The sequence below is a fragment of the Drosophila grimshawi genome, unplaced genomic scaffold (genome assembly GCF_018153295.1).
Source record: "Drosophila grimshawi isolate 15287-2541.00 unplaced genomic scaffold, ASM1815329v1 contig_44, whole genome shotgun sequence".
Classification (NCBI taxonomy): domain Eukaryota; kingdom Metazoa; phylum Arthropoda; class Insecta; order Diptera; family Drosophilidae; genus Drosophila; species Drosophila grimshawi.
In genome coordinates this window covers 5,970,576-5,994,597 of record NW_025063240.1, presented here as the reverse complement: position 1 = coordinate 5,994,597, position 24,022 = coordinate 5,970,576, and the positions used below count along the sequence as shown (strand labels likewise).

Genomic DNA, 24,022 nt, shown 5'->3' with positions numbered 1-24,022 from the left:
TGTTTGCCTTTTGTGGCCGGGGCCATGTGCGGATTACGTTTGACTTAATGCAACGAACGACGAGGGGGGAGGGTGCGAGCCGAGAGGAGAAAGAGAGCAAGTTGTTGAAACTGTTGCACGCAACGCGCTGACACGCCCACATTAAATTTAAATTAAAATGCTAAAATTTTCCACTCAAGCTGTGATAGAGAAAACACACTGAGAGAGAGAGAGAGAGAGAGAGAGAGAGAAAGTGAGTGGATAAATTGGGAGAATAAGAGAATTGGGAAGAGTGAGAGTTGGTAGTGGATACGCCCAACGCCACAGGCCCTAAAAATGCAAGCAAAATAGCTTTTAATTAAAAGGTCTTGACAGTCATGGACACAGTGTCTACACTGCTGGCATTTAAATTAGTCACGATTTTCATCACTTACTATTGAAAAGAGTAAAAGACTCGTGTTCAAATGTTATATATAACCTATATAGACATGGGAAAAAATGTGTTGGGAGTTCTACTCTCGTCTGGTTTGCTAACTTTAAGATAATATCTCATTTAAAGGCGTTAATTTTTAATATTTAATATCACTCAAGCAGCTCACCTCTATGGAAACAGATATGCATACTCGTTGCATATGGTAAGCATATAGTCCGCATAGAAATGTTCATTTTCATGGACAGTAATCTCAGCTTGCAGCGACTCTTGTCATCGCAGTCACCATTTTCATCAATAGATGTCGATGTGTTTTTATATTTTTTGTACCTCAAGTGTGTGAAAGTGTAAAGTCAACGTTTTCACGTTTGACTTGATTTGAATACAACACATGCCACATGGTGCACAGTGCAGGAAAGGCCTTTTTTCAATTCGATGCGATTCGCTTCTCATTCATTCAGTCATTCAGTCATTCATTTATATTTGGTTAGGCACTTTTGTGTGCGATTTCAATGGCAAATTTGACTCTTTCTCTTTTTTTCGCACAGGTCTCCGTTTGATTGAGTGCCTTTTTCATTGGCAGGCAACAAACTTAATCAATTTCAGCGCCTCTGTGTCCAAACTAAAGCCGCACCTAAAGGCTGGAAAATAGCACAAACAAAAAAAAGTCAAGTGCGCTGCATAGTTTTAGGCGTCGGCGACTGTAGACTCCAGACTGCAGACTGTTGACTGACTGATAGCACAAACTGTGGCGTTCGTGTCAAGTGACTCACCAAGTTGCTTTTCGACTGCGAGTCCTTAGCCCTGGTTGCTCTGGTTGACTATACTACTGTTTTACTGTTTGTTTACCCACGGCAAACGCCATAAAATAATTTTGTTTCCCCACACACACCCAAACATACACACACACACACACACTCAGACAGAGAGACATAGTATTTGCGCTGCACAAATACACAAATGTATATATTTAATTTGAGCAAATAACTATTTTTGGGGCATAGCCAGACAGACAGATAGACAGTCGTTGAGCCCAAAAACTTCGGTTTGTTTTTGCTGGTTGCTTTCGACGCCGCCGTATGGAAAATATTTGAAATAATTAGTGTAAAATATTTGCATGGAAATTATTTGTTGACTTGCGGCAGCAACGGAATAGCAAAAATCACAAGCAGCTGCTTTAATTGACCGCTTAGACTAACAGCTTGGCAACATTTATTTGCCATCATTGTAAATAGATTTTCTACAGCGATTCGCATTCTCTTTCTCTCATTTATTCGAATATTTTAAGCTTATTGAATTTAGTTGTTCAACAAATTGCTTTTGCTGTTCGAAAGAAGAGTTTCAAGAACTTTATAATAAGAAGCGATATTATGTAACTCGTCCTTCTAATTCAGACAGTAACTGTTTTTTTAAAAGCTGCTACGCACAAGTCAGAGTCAATTCAATTTCGAAAAACTCAAATCTCCTAAGAAGGTTGCCCCAAAATGACGTTTTCTTTTTTCAAGCAAATTATAGCGAATTTTCACTTTGGCATTTAGTGGCATGCCTGGCAGCATTTGAAAAGAAGTCGAAACACACAAAAACACACATACAATATAATAAAGAAAGCGCGGCAAATCACTTTTAAATTTAATTTGACACTTTCTTTTCGGTGTGCATCAAAGTCGCGACTACAAAGTCTACAACTTTGGCAAGAATAATACATAAAAAAAGTGAAAAAGCTGAAATTTCAAATTTCATTTTCAGCATCGCCCGGAGGGCCACCCATTTTAGGGGCATGGCATTTAAATTTTGTCGAGGTTACCCGGAATTTAAATGTTTTGTAGTTTTCATTTAAGCGCAAAGTTTTTCAGCGCTGCATAAACTTTGCGTTATTTCACACGCAGGTATTATATTGCTTAAGCAGTACAAAGGCGACTGCAATAAATGCAGAGCACAAGGGAAGAAAAGAGAATAGGGAAAAGGACAAAGGGACGAAGGACGAAGGACGGCCGGCAAAATTGTTTGTGTGCGCACATATTAAATGGCAAACTGGAAGAGCACTCGCTGCGTCTACTACAACTTTGTGTCCTTTGGCCAAAGTTTGCGTTGCTTATTATATTCAATAAAATATTTTACAGTGGCACTCGGGGGCCAGCAACTCTGAAACTTTGCCAACTCACAGAAAATATTTATAAAAAAAGAAACCAGGAATTGATAAGATTTTTCCTGGTCGTCTTAGTAATTTTTGGCCTCTTTGTCAGATTGCAAACTAAAATTGTAAATTCTTGGAACAAAACGATTTTGTTTACTCACTACTGGGCCAAAAGCATATTTTTCCTTGCCAAAGTTCGTTGAACGATTATTACGCATACGCGGAGTTGCCAAAAGAATTTGTAAATCGAATATTTGTATTTGTGGCTTACCCTAAATTCCAGTTGAATATTAGACAACACTCAATAGGTAAACTTATGTCATATAAAAATGAAGGATATTAAGACTTTCATTGTTTAATTTTGTGGCGCACAACAAATTTTAAAGAGCTTCGAAAACTTTGTTTCAACTTTTATTAATCACACTTTGAATGTTAGCTGCAAGCAAAAATAAATACAATTTTTATAATGAGCACTGATGCCATATAAAGAGACTATAGCATTACCCATGAGATAAATAATTATAACTCTTTTTTATGGTTCACTACATGCTAAACTATAAGCTTAACTAACTTCAGAGCTGGACTATTTTAGTCTTTGGCTACAGAAATTTTACTTATTTATGTGATATTCAACTGATTATTCATATATATTTTACTTTAAGCTACGCACAGCTAATGCCCACAGCCGAGAGCAATCCACAAAAATATGAGCTGTACAACTTATCTGGCGCAAAACACTCATTTAGATGGTCAGAAGGAAACCACCCCCCAAACAGCCAATGATGAGCTTTGACTGCCATTGACCAGCAGGTGTGTTTGGTTATACCCGTATTGCTCCACCTAACCACCTCCCCACCCAGCAAATGGCTGGGAACTGTGGCAGACACAGCTTAGCCTTATCATCCCACCCACAAAGAGTTGCAGAGTTCCAGTCCACAGCTGGACGCTCTCGTCTGGCCTGTCATGATTGACGGTCATTTGTCATTTTCTACCATTTTGCCATTTATTTGGCCACAACTTTTTTAACCGCTGGCCACAAAAATGAAACCAAAACCAAAAGCCGCACGCAAAAGTTTCAAAGCTGCTGATGTTTTTTGCTGTTGCTGCTTATGGCACATTTGTCAGACGTTGACGTTATGCAAAAAAAAAAATAAAAACACACACACACAACAAAAAGATAAAATGAAGCAAAAACAATGGAAAAAAGAATTTGTAGGTGTTGCTCAACATGACGCCTTTAAGCGCGTATAAATTACAAAAGCCAAAAGTCAGTTGGCAGCACCAAAAAGGGGTTTTATAAATGAAGTTGCATGCTCTTTGGGAGTAGCCTGCCACACAAACGTCGCTGTAGCCAAAAATCTGACATGTCACGCCGCCAACTTTCAAACTGGTAACAGTTACAGCCGACGTGTTATCGTTTTGACCCACGCCTTCTTGTGGGCGTGCCATAGAGCCCGTCGCTGTCACTGGCATTCATTAAAAAGCGGAAATTTGTGATTTTTGGTTTGTGGCAGGCTTAAGGTTTTGTCATTTCTGTTGCGCCAGACAAGAAAAATAGCTTTAAGCCAACGCTTTGACTGAAGGTTGGGCATGACTTTTGCTCAAAAATATGCAATAAATTTGTGTTTAGCTTGAATGATTTATCTCTATGCCAGTAGGAGCTTTAAATTAATTAACAGCGTAATACAAATTGAAATGACGAGAAACAAAACCGCATAAATCTTAAATAATAGATCATATATAACATTTGTTGAGCATTATATGTACTCTACAGTTGCCACCCAAACTGGGTCATATACAAGGCCAGCGTTAAAATCCAAATGTTGCGTCCAACGACTTTTATTTCATTTCATAGATTAGATTTGCTTATTTAGTTGTATTTCAAGATATATTTACTAAAGTGTAATACTTGGGTGGAGTTTGTTGTCATTTTATTTGGGGCCCGTCAAGTTCGTGCTTAATGCCATTTGCTGGAAAAGTTTTTAATTTCTTGTATGAGCGAGGCAGTCGTATTATATATTTGCTTTTATTTTGTATTTTTACAGCAGTGTGAACAAAGTTTAAATGCAGCTGCGTTAACTTGGGTGCAACTTTAGTCCAGCATATAACACACAAACAGTATACACACCAGCACATATGTAAATTTGCGCACACAGGCATACGAAATCAGCAGCAGAAACTCGTAAACTTTGCAGCTAAGCAACAAACAAGGCAACCAGCTCCTCGAACCCAACACTCGACTGGCAGGCAGGCAGACAGCCAAAGCAATCCATCAAAATTGCACCTTCTTGCAGAAGGCACTTTCCCCTATTCTACGCCTCTTCGCTCTGCCTACTCCTGCTGCTGCTGCTGTTGACTAAATTGAATTTAATTTGTTTTGCGCGTCGCAGTCGCTCACACACATGGAGGCAGCAGGCATTGAAATTACGTCCCTGAGCGGGCCTTGTTAAACACCCCCCAGAGAGACGAGAGACGAGGACATAACAGCAGCAGCAGCAGCAGCAGCATCACCAGCAGCAGCAGCAGTGGCAGCAGCAGTGGCAGCTATTGTTTAACCCCTTCTTGCCGGCAACGCTGCGCTGTCTTTTTGTTAATTATTTGATGAATTTTTAATTGATTTTTCGCGCACAGCGTGGCGTCGCCCAAAAAATGAAATAAAAAAAAATAAAATAAAAATTAAAACACAAAAGCTACGCCACTCTACCACCGTAAATGTGCTACATATTATGCGTTATCTTTGTAATGTACCGGTACATGTGTGGGTATAAAAAATTGTTGCATACTTTTAGCTGCTTTGTTATTTAAACAAAGGGGCAGGCAGCAGACGTCGCAGCAACCAGCCGCATGCATTGTTGCAACATTTAAATTAAGATAAATCACCGCAAAATTTATGGTTTTAATATGTGTGTGTCCTATAAAATTCTTCGAGTTAGGGGAGTGTAGAGGCACACACACTACACACTTACTCACGTTGCCAGTACTCAGGGGCAGTTGTTGCTTGTTGCCGCCGTTGTTATACAACATGGAAAACAATTTACTAAATTGCAATTAAGTGACATTTTATACCAGAGACACAGCCCGAGCAAAAAAGGTGGTGAGAGAGAGAGAGAGAGTGAGTGAGAGAGAGAGTGAGAGAGAGAGAGAGAGAGCGACAGATAGGGAGACATACACATGGAAAATGTAATGGCCGTTGAATGGACGCTCCACTGGTTGGTTGCCTCCTGTACTTTGCCACTCTTCCCACTCCCTCTGGATCACTCTCTGTGTGTGTTGCGGACTTTCTGCACTGGGTAATAAATTTGAAATTGCGGTTTGGCAGTTTTAAATATTCAATTAGTTGTGAAATTTTTCGCCAATACTGTGCACTGAGCTGCAACAAACGAGTTGACTGCAGTTGCTCTGCTTGCTGTGGGTGACATCCACACACACACATACACACATATATATTACTAGGGAATGATAACTGTCGATTTTTGCACATTTTAAGGACATTTGCAACACGTTTTTGCCAAGGAGTAAAGGAAAAATGCGCATGTTTGAGCTGTTAGTGAATTATTTGCTGAATATCTTTTTAATAGAAAGAATTAGAAAATTCGTTTTTTTAAGACAATCTGAACCCTTGATACAGATACAGATACTATAGTTTTATACAAAGACCAATTTCATATCAGAGCACATGTCAAACTTCTTTTATTTATTTTCGAAAGCAATAACTCTATTTCCTCTTAAAAGATTTCTCTTTTTATACGATTTTGGTTTGCTTACGGATATATATTACTAATAACAATAATAATCCTCTATGTTACGAAGAAAGAAAAATAAAAGAATATTAAGCCACGAGATCATCGAGAAAACAAAGTTTCGCATTATGTTAATAACGATAACAGATGAGCCAAATGTCATATGAAATTTTTGTCAGGCACTTGCACACTCCATCTCCCATCTCCCATTTCCCAGCTTCAGCGCCCATCGCTGTAATCCTGTCAGTTTCAGTTCAGTTCCAAGCGCCACCCATCCACCACCCCCACTGATAACCATATTGTCAGCAGCCCCCACAAAATTTATGCAACAAAACTGTCAATTGTCCTGTCTCTCAGCCAGCTGGCCACTGTCACACATGAGCGAGCAGCAACGGCAGCTCAGCCAACCAACCAAGTTAACAAACCGTGCTCCCTCCATCTCCACTCCCTTCTTCTCTGTATGTACTTCATATTTATGTAACGCTGAGCGAGTGACCAGAGGCGACACATTCCTGTCAGTGACATAAATATGCAAGTAAGCGCCTTAAAGGCGCTTCCTCCAAACTGTCCGGAACGCAGGCTGGGGCAGAGACAGCAGTGGAAACTTGTTAAAATAAAGCGCAACATACGCAGAAGTGGATGAGAATGCGAATGAAGCGTTTCTTTAAGCTGCCTGCAGTCTGCATAAGAAATGAACCGAAACGAACATAAATTTTTCCAGGCGTTGTAATAATTGTAATTTAAAAGAATTATGCACGTGCAATTAAATAAGACGACGGGTGACCGAATTCAAAGGACCGAATGTACAGATATATAAATAAATATGAGAGTGCAGTACAAAGATAATGCAATAATAAAATGAAATGAAATCAAATATATAAGAATAAGAATAAGCGTTCGCCCAGTCGACAGTTATTGTTGTGTATTTAACTGTGTGTGGCGCCTTAAACTATGCAGCATGCAAATTAACTTTCAATTTCCTGCCAGCAGCATCCCTTCTACCGCCATCCAACGAGCGCCGAGCGAGAGACAATCAAAACTAATTTGCATAAATGTTGCCAAAGCAAAGCAAAAACCAACAACAAGCCAACAGCTTTTTGTTGATGTTGTTGCATAGTTGGCCAACGACCCAGACGCAAATTTGCGAACAAAAAGTCTAAATTAATAAGTTTTGCCCGTTCGCAGCAGCAGCAATAAAGAAAACGTTGCCAGAGCACCCAAATAAATTACAACTAGAGTCGGAGAGAACACGGAGTCGCCTTCAAGTCCCGCACCATCATAACTGGCAGCGTGAGTGACGCGATGAGAGACAGAGATAGGAACGGAGACAGAGAAGGAAGCAGACAAACGCCCAGCTGACTTCAATGGAAAACTGCCTCGGACTGCGGGCAGCTGTGGCGGACACAGGACCTTGTCTGCTGCTCTGTTTGCCAACTGCTTTGTGTGCGTGTCCTGGATGCACAGCGTCCAGTCCTCTCCGGTTCTGTGCTGGGCCAAAGTGCGGCGTCAAAAGACATCAATAAAATGGCGGGCAAGGCAAACAAAAAAACACAAGGCTTTAAGCGATATTTAAATTGCAGTTGCACGAGCTGCTTTACTCAGATGGATGTTGATGTTGACGAATTGCCAGACTCAAGCTGAACTTTATTCACAGGCAAAATTCACCTGAATTTCTTTTGAAAGTAATTAAATTTCGACACTTTTCTAAATAAGAAATTGTTGAAAAAAGAATTTCAATTATTTGGCATTAAAAGTATAAATAACTAATTCTAATTCCAATCATTCATGTAGTCAATTTAAAGTCTTTTTTTGATACGATTACCAAGTAATCTTTGTAAAAGAAATTAAATACATATTTAGTTGCCTGCAACCTTATGCCATTCATAAAAAAAGTATTCAGTTTATATATGTATATATATATATATATTATATAAAAACTACAAATTGCAGACTCCAGTGTGATATCTCATGCTCTCTCGTTAACGCATTTATTTTATAAATTGCATCAAAGTAAAAGGACTTGCACTTTGGACCACCTGCCAGGAGCACTGAACTTGCTCGCCTGTCCAGCTTTCTCCGGCTTCCGCAGCTAGGGTTACATGATGAATGCTTATGGTTCAGAATCGTATGGTTGTTTCTTGCACAACTTTGGCCATAACTTGCAATTTGTGCAGCGGGCAATTATGAGTTTTCTTCAGACAGTTTTTGTACGATGCTTCTTTGAATGGGATGGTCGTATTATGTTGCCAGAGACCAGAAACTCTTTGGCATTAAAAACAATGACAATCATCGTCGTCCTCGTCCGTAGCCAGGCTCCACTTTGGGAGCAAATGTAATGTAATATAAAAAAAAAAAATAAAAATAAGAAAAACAAGGCAAAAGCGCAGTGGCAGGCATTAAAGGAAATGCTCACTTGGAAGTTGTTTGTGTTGTCGACAAGTCTGTCTGGTTTAAGTGAGTCCTGAGTCTTTCGTCTGGTTGGGTTTGGGATTGGGGTATGGGATGCGTGGTCTCGTTTCTATCTGTTTGTTTGCCTCAAGTTGCACATTTACTTTTTCTGTTGCACTGTTTGACGTAATTATAATTGAAGTGAAGTCATGAACGAGTTTCAGTTTCAGCTCTCTGTTTTTGCCTTTGCCTAGTAATGAGCATGTTAACAGCCAGACAATGGCACTTAATGCGATTCGCTATTCGCTACTCCTTCTCTAATCGGTACTCTGCCCATCCAGAAGCAAGCACTACATCATAATTGTATTACCATGTGCTGCACTTGTTCATCGTGTTCTTTAATGTATTTGCTGGCTTCACATTTGAATGTCAGATGAAAGTCACACAGTAAAGTTTCCAATTAAACTATGTGTTCGAGACAGCTTTAAGAGCCCTGACAATCCTGACAGTATCTTCCCACCACCCCTAAGCTGCTAGCCCCAGCTATTTAATAACCTTTAGCGACGCTCTTAAGCAGAACATAAAATTTCATTTTTATCGCGCTTTCAGCATTGAAAATTGTGTAGCATTCTTTTATGGGCTGGGCTGCGTTCAGCTCAACGTTGAGCGTTGAGCTGTCGTCCTGCGGCTCCTGCGACTCCTCCTCCCCCTGTGTTCCTCTTGCTCATTCTGCCCGTTTTAGTTATTAATTACCAGCCAGAGCTCGTATTTACGTTTCGAAATTTATATGTAGCGCATCACACAGCACGGAGCCATCGTTTCATTTCTGTCAATTTTCATTAGATTTCTCTATGCTATTTGAGCAATTCTTAATTATCTTAGTACATTTTTAACTATCCGACAATGTGACGTCCTCCTCACTGCTCAAAATGAGTAATTAAACACATGCGCGCGTTTTGATAGAGTTTTAAAGACAAGGGGCGACAGTTGTTTTTGCTTTTCCCAGACTGACTCGGGTGATTTTCATTACGCTGATGAGTTTATAGTGTGGCCAAATTGTCTGCGTCCAAATCTACAGTAGCAACAGCAGTTGTGTTTTATAACCGCTAATAATAACGAGTATTTTTGTATTTGTATACCCTTAAAGTGAATAGTATTTTGCTTTAATGACTGTTGGGACCGCAAAGAAAATACAAATTCTTGATTAGCAGCTGTACGGCATGCTAGGCTTAGAGTCCTTATTTTTAATTTTAAGAAGTAATCTGTAATTTTAGAGTCAGTAGCTACAAAAATGTAATTGCAAAAGTAATTAATAAAAAAGCGTAATCTCAATGCAAACATGCGTATAACTTTTAAAGCCAGTCAAGAGCTATAAAATTAAAGATGTCTTCTGCTGCTATGTATATTGACTTACATATGCCTAAGGCAACAATTTTTGCCAAACACTTGGAAAAACAAGTCAACCCTTTTTCGGCAACAGCTTTAAGCAATGGTCGACACAGCATTCAAGTGTAAAATGCATTTGCAGCTGCTGCATAGATAGACATAGATAGACAGGCAGAGGGACAGTGGAAATAGTTCGACTATAGTCTCTGGTATAGGCAGTTTTGTTGTTGTTTTTGTCTGGCGTTGATTTTGTGTGTGAATGATTGTGTGTGTGTGTGTGTGTGTTTGTTTGTTTGCCACACACAGTCACAGGCACGAATAACCCAAGCGCCTTTCAACTAACTAACTGACTGAACGACTAGCTGACTGACTGGCGCTTAAGCCTTCAATAGCAGGCAGAACAACAAGCCAACATTTTTAGCCTTTTTGTTAAGGCCAGGATCACAGGGTACAACAACAATAACAACAACAACAAAAAAAAACCGAAGAAATAATAGAAAAAAATAACAACAGCCAGAGAATTTATATGATAAGCGTGCGACAGGCAATTGGGAAGGGGGTTGTATATAGGGGTTCGAAGGGTGGTCAACGTGAGCTCTGCTCGGGAGTTCAGATGTGGCCAGAGCTCAGCGGGTCGCTGTGGAAAACTTTGCGCCAGCACAATGGCGTGTCATGTAGGCAGCGTGAGAGCACAAAATATGACAGCCAGCAACCGGGCAGAGCAACTGAACACAGAGCACAAGAGAGCAGCGGGAGGCCTTTTGTACCAGCCGGTTGGAGCTGGAACTGGAGCTGAAGCTGGAGCTGTAGAGGAGCTGCTGCTGCTGCTGCTGCTGCTGCTTTCTCACACTGCTTGTATACAAACAACATCAAAAATAACAACAAGCAAACTAACAACAACAACAACAGCAAGCACAACAACTATAAGTCCAATATGTACGCTTTAAGCATAGCATATTAGTTTGTTTAGTCTTCGGTGTGGGCGTTGGTTGGATGGGAGGGGGTTTAAAAGCAAAAAAGAGGATTCAAAATAGACAGAGCTCGATGGGAGTCCCGAGCTTGATGTAGTTGTTGTGTGAAGACAACAGCAACAACAAATATTGTTTGTAAAACCAAATGCATGCAAGCTGGACAGACTGCAAGGCAGGCGAAGAGAGAGAGAGCGAGGCAGAGGGGGAGATGGATAGTTGAACGGAGACAACGTTAGGGGGCAGACAAAGGCATCGTGCGGGTCAGCGAGCTGCGCTGCATGACTTGCTGCATTGCATAGATAGATGGATGGATAGATAGATAGATAGTTGGGTGGATGGATGGATGGGTGGATGGATAGATGGATAGTTGGATGACTCGCTATATAGTGGGTACGGCTTGTTTTGCTTCAGTCACGTTTGTCGCAAGCAAACATATAGACACACACACACAAATAAACCAGGCACAACCCGAATCAGAGCCTGTGCGGAGTGCATAAGGCGGCTATGCATTCACAGTGCTTTGAGCTGGTTTTAAATAAGAACAGGAATCATGTGCTTGGGGTTAAGTCATGGATGACACACACATGCCAGAGTATTGGAATATCATGTCAAATAACAAAATCACAAATTTGTTAAAAAGTTGGAATATATTTCTTTACTTAGCCATCTTTCAAAATATATTTTGCCTTATAGTAAAAAATAATATTAATAAAAATATTACTTTTGTGATTGTAAACATTACGATTTTATTTTAGCATAACTTGTGATCGTCATTGCATGAAATGATTGCATTATATTATATCAGCAAATTTGATTTATTTATCCCAAGAGAATGCAATCGTGTTAACAACGTGTAATCTGGTAAGCTTCATCTTCATTTCTCGAGCAATTGCCAAATCTGTTGCTGCTGCTGCTGTGACCTATGCGGCGTCTGCATCTGGCAACCGAATCCCGAAATCCATTTCCATTGATAACCCTGCTCAGCCTCTGTGCTCGTGTGATTGACCCAACTCGACTCGTGTTCGAGTGTTCAACTATTGTGCCATTTCCAGTGTAGAAGTAAAAGCAAGAAAAGAAAAGCAGCAGCAACTACTTTAAATGCAGTTAACAGCACTCGCTCAGAAACGTGCACATGACTTTGAGGCGACTTTCAAAAAATAAAAACCGCTGCATGTCTGACAGACTGCACACTGTGTATGTGTGTGTGAACATGTGTGGCAGGATACGTGGCTTGTGGAAACAAAACATTAATCTTGTCTACGCCTGCGTCTTGTAAGCAAACACTTTCTACAATTTGCTCTCGATTGTTGTTGCCTGCCTAATGAGCTGTGAGCTGGCCAAACATTAAAAATTATGAATAAAATGCACAACAACAATAACAAAAGAAAGAAAAATAATATTATATTTATGAAAATGCATTTAAAATGCAATAATAAAAATGATAATGACATTATAATACTACACAAAAAGAGAGCCAAAAAAATAGACAGAGAGAGAGAAAGGGAATAGTTAGCAACAATGACGCTGCGGCAGGCAGCGGACCGCATTTTATGCCCATTCGCTGGGGGCAGAACGCCAGAAAGTATGCTCCATTACTTGCAGCTCGTTAATTTTTATAGTTTTTGTCGCTGCTGGTGACTCAACTTAACATAAATTCTCGTTGCTCTGTTGTCGCCACCTACGTTCATTAATTTTAGCAGAGCGACTAGCTCGACACTTTCGAAGGGTTCTATTGATTTTGGCTAAATTAGCACACACACTCACACTCTGACAGAGTGGGGGCAGAGGCAACACTCATATGAAATGCTTGGAATCCAAAACTTGTTCTCGTTACTTGTTCGTTTGCTTTTTTGTTTTCGTGTTTTTTTTTCGAATTGTTGATGTTGCTGTTGCGGTCGCCCCGCTGTTATTTTTATGACTTTTTATATTATTTTAGCTTTTTGGCTCTGTGGCTCTTTAATGTGCCAGAATTCTTTTAGCTCGCCCGCTGGCCAAAACATGTCTTTGCTTTTTAGACCCCCACTTCTCCTCGTCTTACTCGCTATTAAGCTATCAAGATTTGTAAAGTATATGAGCCAAACAAACGCAAGAGCTTCGCTTTGTGCTCGCTTACTCAAGTGTATTCTTGTCGGGAAGGGGACAGATCGGGGGGAGACAAAACATTCACATAAAATGCTATCTATCTCTTTTACACGTCAAGGATAGCTGTTAGGAGAAGGAGGAGGGGGCTGTGACGGAGGCGGAGATGGAGACGAAGGGCAACGATATGGCTAGATGGCGTGTTGGCAAGTCACAAACGATGTCCGTGGGAAACCAAAGTTTACGAGTTTATATATGTCATATATACATATATTTTAGAAGATAACCAACTGAATTACACTGACTGAGTTTAATTTTCAGATATTCTTAAAGTAGATGAAGAGGTAGAAGGCTATAACTCTGCAAGGTAATAAAATAGAATCAACATTCCTCAAAAGCAGCATATATAATTTTCAAATCATATTATTTGAATGAAATTAATTATTTGATTTGATCATGTCAAGAACGACCAGTAATAGAAAAGCAAATACAATGATATTAACAACGGTCAGATAATTTTGATTAGGCGACATTAGGAAACATTAGTTATTTTACAACTTTCCCTCGGATTTTTCACTTTGAGTGCATCGCAATATCAATTTCTTTTAATTGCAAACGTGCACCTGAATAACAGCGCTGCAAATGTCAGTTCATTAAATTTAAAGTTTATTTTCGAGAGCCCTTGCCACATGGACAAATTACATTGTTGCAACCACAACAAAATGCTTCACACGGCGAATACACATCCGCATATGTATGTAGTAACTATTACCATAACATTTATGATTATTAACCTACAATGCAAGGCACTCTAAATGCAATTAAGATTACAATCTTTTATGGCTGAGCTCTTTCCCAGCACAAATACAAATACAAATACACAAAAAAAAAAAAAATAAAACAAAACAGAACAACTCAAAACACAGCAGCAGAATGGCAACACTGGCACGACAAACAATTAAAACATTGCGCCGCTTGCAATAAAATGCTGCTCCAGATGCTTATCAACCTTCCCCTATGCCCCGACGTCTCTTTTCCGCCACCTACTAATCTACACTGTGGTCGTCATATTGCATAAGAAATAATTACTTTTTATATTACACATACGCCCCGCTAGCCGTCGCCCAGTTGACACTATTGATTGCCGGCCGCAACTTTACTGTCCTCCCCCTACCCCCAAGGCCCCTAGGCAGTATGCTTCGCGTGTCGCTTATCGTGCAATATTGCCCCACCCTGCGCCAGTCCACATCCTGCCTTGTGAAATGAAGACACCGCAAGCAAACAAAAGCAGACGCAGAAGCGCCAGACAATTGCCGCGCTGATAAGATCAACAAAGTGTTTTTCTTTTTTTTTTTGTCTGTGTGTCCAACGGGTCAGGTGGGTGGCGAAGTAAATCACAGCTAAGCCGAGACGAGTCTATTCAATAAAATAACCGAAAATGAATAAAAGGAGACATTAATGCACTGCATTTGAATATACAAGTCATTCATTTGCATTTTCAAGCACTTCAGAGTAAGAATGAAATAGGATTTAAAATATTTGCTGAGTAATGATGTGATACCACTTTTCATCTACTTTTTAATGGTGTATATATTTATTAAATAATAAAACTTCTTTCGAACAAAACTATAGTAAAAATACTTTTAGCTTGGCTTACAAAACGTTTCTCAACCTGCCGATATTATATTTTTGTAATCCTTTATATGTCGGGCTTAGCAGCTGCTTTTCCATCAGCCAGCCAGCTGCAGGATATTTGAACTTCGTTGGTTTTTTTTTTTCGAAAAGCAAACATCAAAGAACGTCAGCCATCAATGTCAACAGCTTGACTTGAATTTTATGCAAATGCTTCAAGTGTCACGGTCTAAAATGGCAATTGAAACGCTAATGATGACATTTGGCAGGCCTAAACAGCAAACCCCGCCCACAACTCCCCCAAAAAAGAAAACAATAACAAACTAAAAGCAGCACACACACTCGACCACACACACACACAATCACAGGCACTGGCAACTTTTGTGTGTGTTTGTGTTTGTGTGCTTTTCCGTTTCCGGCGCGGCCAAGAAAACATTACAAATCGTTTTTGGCTGCCACTTGGCTCTGGTGCTGTGCTGTGCTCCGACCGCCGTCTAGGCCTCTGGCATTTTTACGAGGCATTCAGCCAATTGACAGGCTTCACTCGCTCGTAAAGAAAAATCAAGCAGCAACGCAAGAAAAATGATGCGCAGACAAACTACGCAGCGAACGAAAGCAAAACAAAAAGCAAAACCAGGCAAGGAAAATACAAAATAAAACTGCCTAAAAGAATGCTTAAATATTTAAGAAGCTGCGTGGCGGCGTTGCCAGACCCAAAGTTGTTTTCTTATTCGCTTGTGTTGGAACACATTAAAACGCATTTAGCAGCCTGTTTTCCACTAAGTATACACATACACAAAGCAAAAGAGAAAAAATGTGCTGCCTACTTTTTCGGGCATATAAATACTTATTATCGCTTATTTGAACTTGTGAATGCGGCGACTGCTGCTGCTGCTGCTGCTGCTGAGCCTGCCGCTTGTGATTTACTTTTATTTGGGAGAAAAGCATTTCCTTCACAATTTCTTTTTGCTGCTGCTGCTGCTGCTGCTACGCTGTGCGTAGGCGTCTGTCTGTGAGTGTGTATGTGTGCAAAATCGATTTTTTGTTGTCAAAAAATGCGAGCGAACACAGAAAAAAATAAGAAAAGGTCAAAAACAATAAAAGCCTAAATACACATACGCGCCTTTGAACTGGCTTTGATAAAAGCAGCACAAAAAGAAAAGAAAGTGTGAGAGGATTCAGAGAGAGATGGAGGGAGGAGGGGAAGGATAGAGCAGAGGAATATATAAAGATTGTTGGACAGCAGTGTGGGAGCGGATGTGGTGGATGTGTAAGCCTCCAATCAATGGCTATACGTCGCTTTCTGTACGTGTGAATTTAAGCTGATTAAAGAATTTGCGGGGAGCGAGAACGAGAATGGGAAGAAAACGCAAAGAATAAAGCAGCAGCAGTAGCAGCAGCAGCAGCAGCAAAAGCAGAAATTGATGTCTGCTTTTAGGCTCTGCCTTTAGCCTCTTTGGCCTTTATTTATGCCTTTTGTCTGTGTGCGGCTTTGTTATTGGGCTTACTGGTGAATTTTTTAATTTGCGCCGCCTGCTTTGAGCCAAACCGAAGACCAAAGCCAATCATCATTCGCCAGGCGAGTTCCAATCTACTCTCAAGTAGATGTTGTACTAAATATCACAATATAAATTCAATTGAATTTTGTCGCCCCTTCAGTTTATTGCTCACATCAAAATGTGTATCATACTTGGCATACACTCTAACTTATAAACATTCCGTTTTGATGCGCGCTAATAAGCCAAGTTTTATTAGGAGGGATGGGACAGGACAGGTAAAGTGTCGATAATGAAATTGGCCAACGTCGCCGAAAAGTAGGCAGCACAAATTGGCGCCAATACAATTCAAATGCGTAATCATGCGAACTGGCAACAGCAGCAACCTTAAGATAGAGATATCGACAGATGGCGGAGTGAGTGGGTGGAGTTGAAGAAGAACTGTGCACAAATGAGAAAAGTTTTTGCAGGCAACGCTGCGTATTATTATTATTAGTTTTTCGCTTCCTCCTCCTCCTCCTCTTCCAATCCCTCCAGCTCCACGATGCTGGCCCAGAGAAACTTTTGCGCCTCTTGCTTATTAGGAGTGTTGCTGATGTTGTTGTTAGGGTTAGTTTTTCTCTGGCTGTTTCATAGTTCATTGCTTTTCAATTTGATGAGGCGTTGTCTATAATAATCAGGCTGCCTGAGCAGCCAGAAAATGAGGCGCTCAAAGTTTTTGTTTCGTTATCGATAAGAAGAAAAAAGCGAACAAGTATAGAGAAAAGCCCATTTTCACATACGCTTTCCAACTGACTGACTGATGGATGGATGGATGGATGGACGGACTGACAGAGCAATTGTGTATTTAATTTTCTCCATCTCCTTCTCGCTCAGGCTGTCCGCTTTTGTTAATTTACTTTGTAATTTATCAACGCTGGAAATGTGTGCGCATATTTTTATGGAGTTGATTTTTAATCTTTTGCAATCATTTTTGGGCACAGCGCGGTAAAGGAAATGAATATTTATAAGTATGATGAATGAGGCGAGACGGGAAACAGGCAGCCAGGCAGCAGTCACCTGATTTACTGACGTATGACACAGGACAGCACACACTCACACACATACAGACAGACTCAGCTCAGCTCAGGATGAAGGTAAGGAAATTAATGCGCATTAGAAACATAAATCTGTGTTGCGTTCGAGGAAATGGCACGGATTCCACAATTGATTAATGTGAGAGCGAAAAAGATAGAGGTTGAACGTGAAAGAGATAGAGCGTACACACGCACACACGCACACACACACACACACACACACACACTTACGTACTTATACATACAGACTGTACGAGGTACGCTGCGTATGAGTAATATTAATTTGACTTTAAGTCGCTCGCTCACTTGCTGGGTCGCTTGCTCGCTTGCTTTGCTCAATTTGCCGGGGCTGTGGGCGTGCAGTTTAAAAATACGCAACGCAACGTAACGTCACAACGTATGCAATTTACGTGACATCATTACGTGTGAGACAAGTACAAATTACGCGTAAAAGCGAGAGACGCTAGCTAGAAGCCAACGACGATGAAGAAGACGAAACTGGCGACAATATGAGTTTGATAATGATGAAACATGAATATGTGTGCGACGGCGAGAATATCAAGATAAATAACTAAACGTGTGTGTAGTCGTGTGTATATGTGTGTGCATGTGTGTGTCTGAGTGTGCGTGTGTCGTGGCAAATGAAACGAAAGTAATCAGAGCTTAGATATGGCACACAGAAAATTACGTATGCGACACAGACAAAGGCAAAATGCAACAAATCTTACTTTATTGAAAAACAAAAGTGGCGGTCATCTTTTGTATTTTCTTTACTAAGCTTTGAGTTTTAAGTTACATATTAGTTAATGTTTGGTAAGAAAGTCTTAGTCAGTAAGTCTTTAAGGCACACATGTCATATGCTTGATTTGATTTTAAATAAATTAAAGTTAAATGAAAACTTACATCAGCACAACAAACAAAAAATAAAATGAAGAAGAAAAATGCAAATGTCAGCGGCAAAGTTGCAGCCGAAGTCTTTTTGGCGAGCTCTCAACGAAGCAATTAAACTTGTCCTTGGATAATTGCGTTTAGGTTTAGGCGTTTGGGCCCGGACAAAAGCCAAAGTCAAAAGTCGCTAGCTGTTGAGTTGCCAAGTGCGTTGCTGATAGCGGGCCAGAAAGTTGAGCCCTTTAATTTCTTCGAAATTTGTTGGCCAGAAAAGCAGTAGCAGAAGCATCAGCAGAGATATTCGCAGCGCAAGAGAACCGAATACAAACAAAGCAACAAACAAAAATGTCGACATGATTGCGTTCCTAATGGGCCTGGTGCTGGGTGCTGGAGTTGGAACTGGCTTCTGGCCCTGACTCTGGACTAGAAATGGTTGTAAAGAGCAGCACAATTGTGCGGACAGATTGCCGCCAAGTTGCCACTGCTGCAACTTGAAGTTTGAATCCCCAGCGGATTAGAAAAGTTTAAATTGTTGCCGCCAAGCGCTCTCAGAGCTCAACGGCAGCAGCAGCAGCAGTGAAGTAAAATCGAAGCAACTGGCAAATGAACGTTGAATGAATGGATGAATGAAAGAAGGGAGCAACGTAACGATTAGTGCTTTCATGTCCTTTGGCAAAGTTTAAAGGTCATCCGTTTGTATAGCTGGTGGCACATCCTTCGAGTTTCGAGTCCTCCGCTGCTCGCTGCTCGCAACTCAGCTTGCCTTCTGCTGATTTGACACATCAACTTTGTCAAGTTTTTGCCACAGCGACCGTCGACCGACCGTCAACGTTGACTATTATGAGCAATGGCTTCACATTCCCTTTTACTTTGTGTGTGTGTGTGTGTGTGTGCACAAGCAATTTGTGCAATGGACATTTTGGGTGCTGCTGCGCTGCTTTGATAAGCATTGCCAGCTGCAAAATGTCTTAAAAGATTGCGCGCAGTGCACTGACTTTTGTGGCTTCCACCTGCACCCTTCCCCCACACCCAGCCCGAGTTCAACGAAAATTCGCTGGCGAACTTTTTTTGCCCACAAAAAATGCGAATCGTATGAAGTCGGTTCTCTAAAAAAGCGATGAATTTAAGAGTAGTATTCGAAAAACTAAATTGCAAAGTCCGGTATGAAATTGAGGCAGATTTGATCAATTGAGTTGCACATGGCTCATATTCTCCAGGTGATATTTTTGATTAATGTCATAATTTGCTAACGTCACAAATAAATTACGTTTTACACTACATAATAATGTTTTTAAGGTAGTTATCAGTTGTGTGTTCAGTACAAGTTATTAAATAGATGGGAATTGTTTTCGCATAAATTTCATTTTTATCTTCTTACGTTCGCGTAATATTTTGAAGTCTCATTAAGTGCAATATTTTGTAAGTAAATAAGTTTTTATGCTCTCAATATGTTTTTTTAGAAAACCATTTGCCTGTCTTATGCATAATGAGCTTGTCAATAAGTTTATCAACGCAAGAACTACTCGAAAAATGACCCAAAAATCAAAAAATCAAGTGCTATGTAAATTATGCAAATCTTCGCCCATCTGTTTTTCCCTTACGTAGACTCAGCAGGCCGCTGCAGGGAGAGAGAGGGCTTGGGGGTTATGCTGTCAGAAACAAGCGTGAAACATGACAACAGCCCAGTAAAAACAATATGGCGCCCTGACCAGGGCAGGGCACAGCAGAGCTCCCTTGTCCGCCAGCTTTTCCCTGTTATTGACAGTTCAACGTTGTTTTGCTAGAACTTTTTTTTATGTCTCCCCCACATTTTCTATATACACGCAGAGAGCATTGGTATACTAGAATTTTGATTTTTTTTCACTGAACGTGTTGTATTTTTTGTTTTTTTGTTAAATGTCAAATTTTTGCAGACAGTTTTGACAGTTTATCGAAGCGCGCTCGTAATTTCAGCTGACGTGTGTTGTAGGTGTTGAAAATAAAAGAAGACGACGAAATTCAACTTTTGGGGTTTGGGTTTGGGTTCGGGTTCGAGTTCGAGTTTGGCAACTACTTAGGTAAGGTGTGAATAAAAAGTTTCGTTGACGCTGCACTTTTTCTAAGAAAGCCCTGCCCATCCCCTTCCATTCAGACCAAAAAAAAAAAAATAATAAAACTTACACAAAGACGACGGGTCAAGTTTTGGGCAGCTGTGAATGTGTTTGGCAGTAAAGTAATTATATTTGGGAGCACCTATGGCGACTTGATTGGTAAGCGGCAAATTGAATTGCCAAATGGAAAAATTAAATTATGTATTTGTTGGAGGGTCATAACTTTGAATTTGATTTGGTTTACTTACCGCTGCGACTTTCATTTTCAGCTGGCTTCAGCTGTAAAGCACGGTTCATCTGCAAAAAACAAGAAATACAAATAAAATAAATATTAGATAAAGTAAGATAAGCACTTAGTTTTCAAACAAATCTAGAAACTAATGTTATTGATATACATGAAGTTGAAAGTTTGCATTACTCATTCCGTTGAAGACATGTCAATTATCTACACTCAAATTCAGATACTGAAAAGCGCCATTAGCCAAATTCAATTTCGCAATTTCACAAATTTGCCATCAACTTTTGATGATGTAGCACTCTTCATAAACACCTTCAAAACATTCGACACAGCACAGCATTTTCAAGCATTTTAATGCCACTCAATATGCAAGCCCATCTTTCGGCAACACCCTCGTTCTCTCTCTCTCTCTCTATCTCAACATATATATATAAATTTATATATATGTATATCTGTCTCTGTCTCTCTGCACATTTGCGCTCATTGCCTTTTACCCACGACTGGGTAGCCACATCCTGTGCCGCTTCATGCATCATTAAAGCTTAAATCTCACCCATGCGACCCATGTCGACTCTGCGACCATTGAACGTCGACTGGCGGGCAACACTTAACGCCCATCCCCATTCTCATTACCATCCCCATCCCAGCATTCACAGCCACATCCTCGCCCCAACAAAGGATGCCAGTGAGTGGAGAGATGGGAGCTACGTGTTGTGGTCACCTTTTGGTTTATGGCAAATGAGTAATATGGCTGCCATACGAAAAATGCCATTAAAAGACGTTCAAATGAAATACATTAAAATAAAACTTAATTGGAGGCTTTCGGCTCCGTTCCGGCACCGCAAAACCCAAGCAAATCAATAAAAGTAGAGCGCAAGCAGCATTTGATGATTGCTCGTAACACACAGGCATGGCATTAAAGGACCAGGTGTCATTTTGGTTTCAACTCGACCTTAGACCTTAGATTGGCTCATCAGTCGCAGTCGTTCGTTCCTGTCATTAGTTCTGTTATATAAACTCAACAGAGCTCAGTACAGCACAGACAGAGGCGGAGGCGGAGATATAGGCGGAGACCAGGCGTTGCCCGCCTTTCGCATGCATATTTTATAATCAGCCATTAGTTTGCGGCAATTGAAAATGATTGAAGCTTTTAACTGCAAAATTCAATTGCTTCATGCGCCCGTGCTGCACGTTTTTCAGTGTGTCGTAAAATATTTAATGGACGAGTGTTGCAGCAACAGGATGGGACAGCTGTACATTGCTTGTTTGCTACTATTTTTTGGGGCTAGTAACAGTTTTTAGTTGGCCGGCCAGTTGGTAATACGACTCTGCTAGCCCGTAACACACAATCCATTAGTCGAGCAAGTAATTAAAATTGCGATTTATGCATGCGCATGAACAAGACCCCAATTTGGGCGCCCGCTTGTTTGTAATTCAATTATGTTAATGATTGGACAACATTTACCGTATTTACATTAATGCATAATGAATGACTAAAAGAGGCTGCCTTCTGCTCCTCCTCCTCATCCTCATCCTCATCCACATCCTCCACCACCTCTTACGCGACAGCAGTTACTCTGAATCTGACTGCGTCCGTGTGCGCCTAAATGCATGCTGCGTTTTATTTTGGCCAACTGATTTTTTAATTGTAATGCCAACGTTACCAAAAGAGAGCCACATATATAGAGATAGCTAGAGAGAGAGAGAGAGAGAGCTAAACAGTCAACTAACGACTGGGCGACTGGGTGATGGCAATTAAGTGCATTTCTCTGTCTGGCCAAAGGCATGCGCCGGCCACGCCTCATTGCCCACATCCACATCCACATCCCACACACCGCAATTGGCGTCGCTTTTGCCTTTACTCAAAGCTCAGCTGGATAAATTAAGTGGTCGATGAACTGAAGCCTTGTTGATTTTGTATACAGCGGCGACGCCAACACCGCCATGTTGTTGACAGTGACAGGATGCAGGAGTATTATTGTTGTTGTCGACTGCCACTGCCACTGCGACTGGGTACTGGATACTGGGTAATGGGTACTGTGTCTGGGTCTGGGTCTGGGTCTGTGTACTGGCGATGACGCCGCAAAATTTAAACCAATGTTTAACCAAAAATGTTCATTTAGTCGCACGTTCAGCAACGCTACTGCGGTCTGGTTTGTCATGTGGCAGGGGGCAAGGGGCCAGCTTCAGCATCTGTGGGCTGGATAAATGATTGATGTGGCCGGGGTAATAAATTGGAAAACGTTTTCCAGCTCAAGCAAGCTATACACAGACACACACACACACTGGCATCTTCTCCACAACGAGCAGCTAAATAGCTTCTGCCTCAACCCCAATTCCTGCAACAGCATCGACATCAGCTCGACATCATCAGCTTCGTTGCATTGTTGCATGCAACGCTTTTTACAGCTGACTGCCAGCCGCCTGCCGCTTCTGAATGCTTTATCAACGTCGGCACCCGCAGCTGTTGTAGCTGCTGCATGCAAAAACAACACCATGCCAAGAAACACACACGCACACACACACACACATATAAACCTACATGAGGTTGCTGTGGCATATGGAGTCCAGAGTCTAAGGCAACATAATTGTCTGGCTTCTGTGCTCAGTTTTTTGTGCCATGATATTGGCCATTTTTGATTGCAGTCGTTGGATAATGAACTCGTTGTACTGCATAGGGTCTATTTGACCTCAATTTGCTATTGTCTTTAATAGTAAGCAATCATCAGAAAGGAGTTGTTTCTACTATAACACTATTTCAGCTGATTCCAAAATCTTATTACAAAAACTTAAACAACAAAGTTCATTTAATACGTCATGAAAGTAGTTTAATTTGTAGACCAAGTTCAATTTAAAAGAGTTAAATTATTCGCAATTAAAACTCTGCAGAAAAATTAAATAAGAAAATGTTCAAGTGCTCTTAGCTCAATTTCAATATACAAATTTGCACATCTAAAGGCATTAAACGAAAGCCAACATTTGCTTACTGTATAGCTATTGAACAATAAACGCAGCAATACATAGCTCATAAAGCACTCAAACTCACTGGTAATAGAGAGCATGATTGAGCCAACATTCCTAAGGCATCTCGGAAATCCCACATTGCTAACAACTTGGACTCCTCATTCTCATTTCAGACGCTCGCTTTGCACAAAGGCCCTACTAATTATGGGTAGCAAAAAGGTTTCCCTGCGTGCTTGTGTGTATGAGAGAGAGAGTAGGAGAGAGAGAGAGAGAGAGCGACGGGAGAGGGTGACTGCGTAATTAGCGCACATAATTTGAAATTTAAATGTAGCCAAAAGCCAAAATGCGTGGCAACCCACATCTCTAAGAAGCCTTTGAGAGTCAAATTGTTAATTAAATCTTTTGCTGGCAAAAAACAGAAAAAATTATATATATATAAATATAAAAGGAGGAGAAACCAAAAAAAAACCGACAAAATGTTTTGACTTGGTCCGAAAAGATGTCTCAGCACACAATTAGCCTTATGACAAT

At 40.6% G+C, this 24,022-nt stretch overlaps 1 protein-coding gene across 10 annotated transcripts in view; it reads right to left on the bottom strand.

Annotated features, from left to right (window-relative positions):
- LOC6558725 (CUGBP Elav-like family member 4) overlaps window positions 1–24,022 on the bottom strand; it is a 313,415-nt gene that overhangs the window by 97,407 nt on the left and 191,986 nt on the right. For all 10 annotated transcript variants that reach the window (XM_043215442.1, XM_001985089.2, XM_043215443.1 and 7 more), the window contains one exon: window positions 20,538–20,586. In XM_043215442.1, the coding sequence (XP_043071377.1) occupies window positions 20,538–20,586 (49 nt within the window). The remainder of the gene's footprint in view (window positions 1–20,537; window positions 20,587–24,022) is intronic.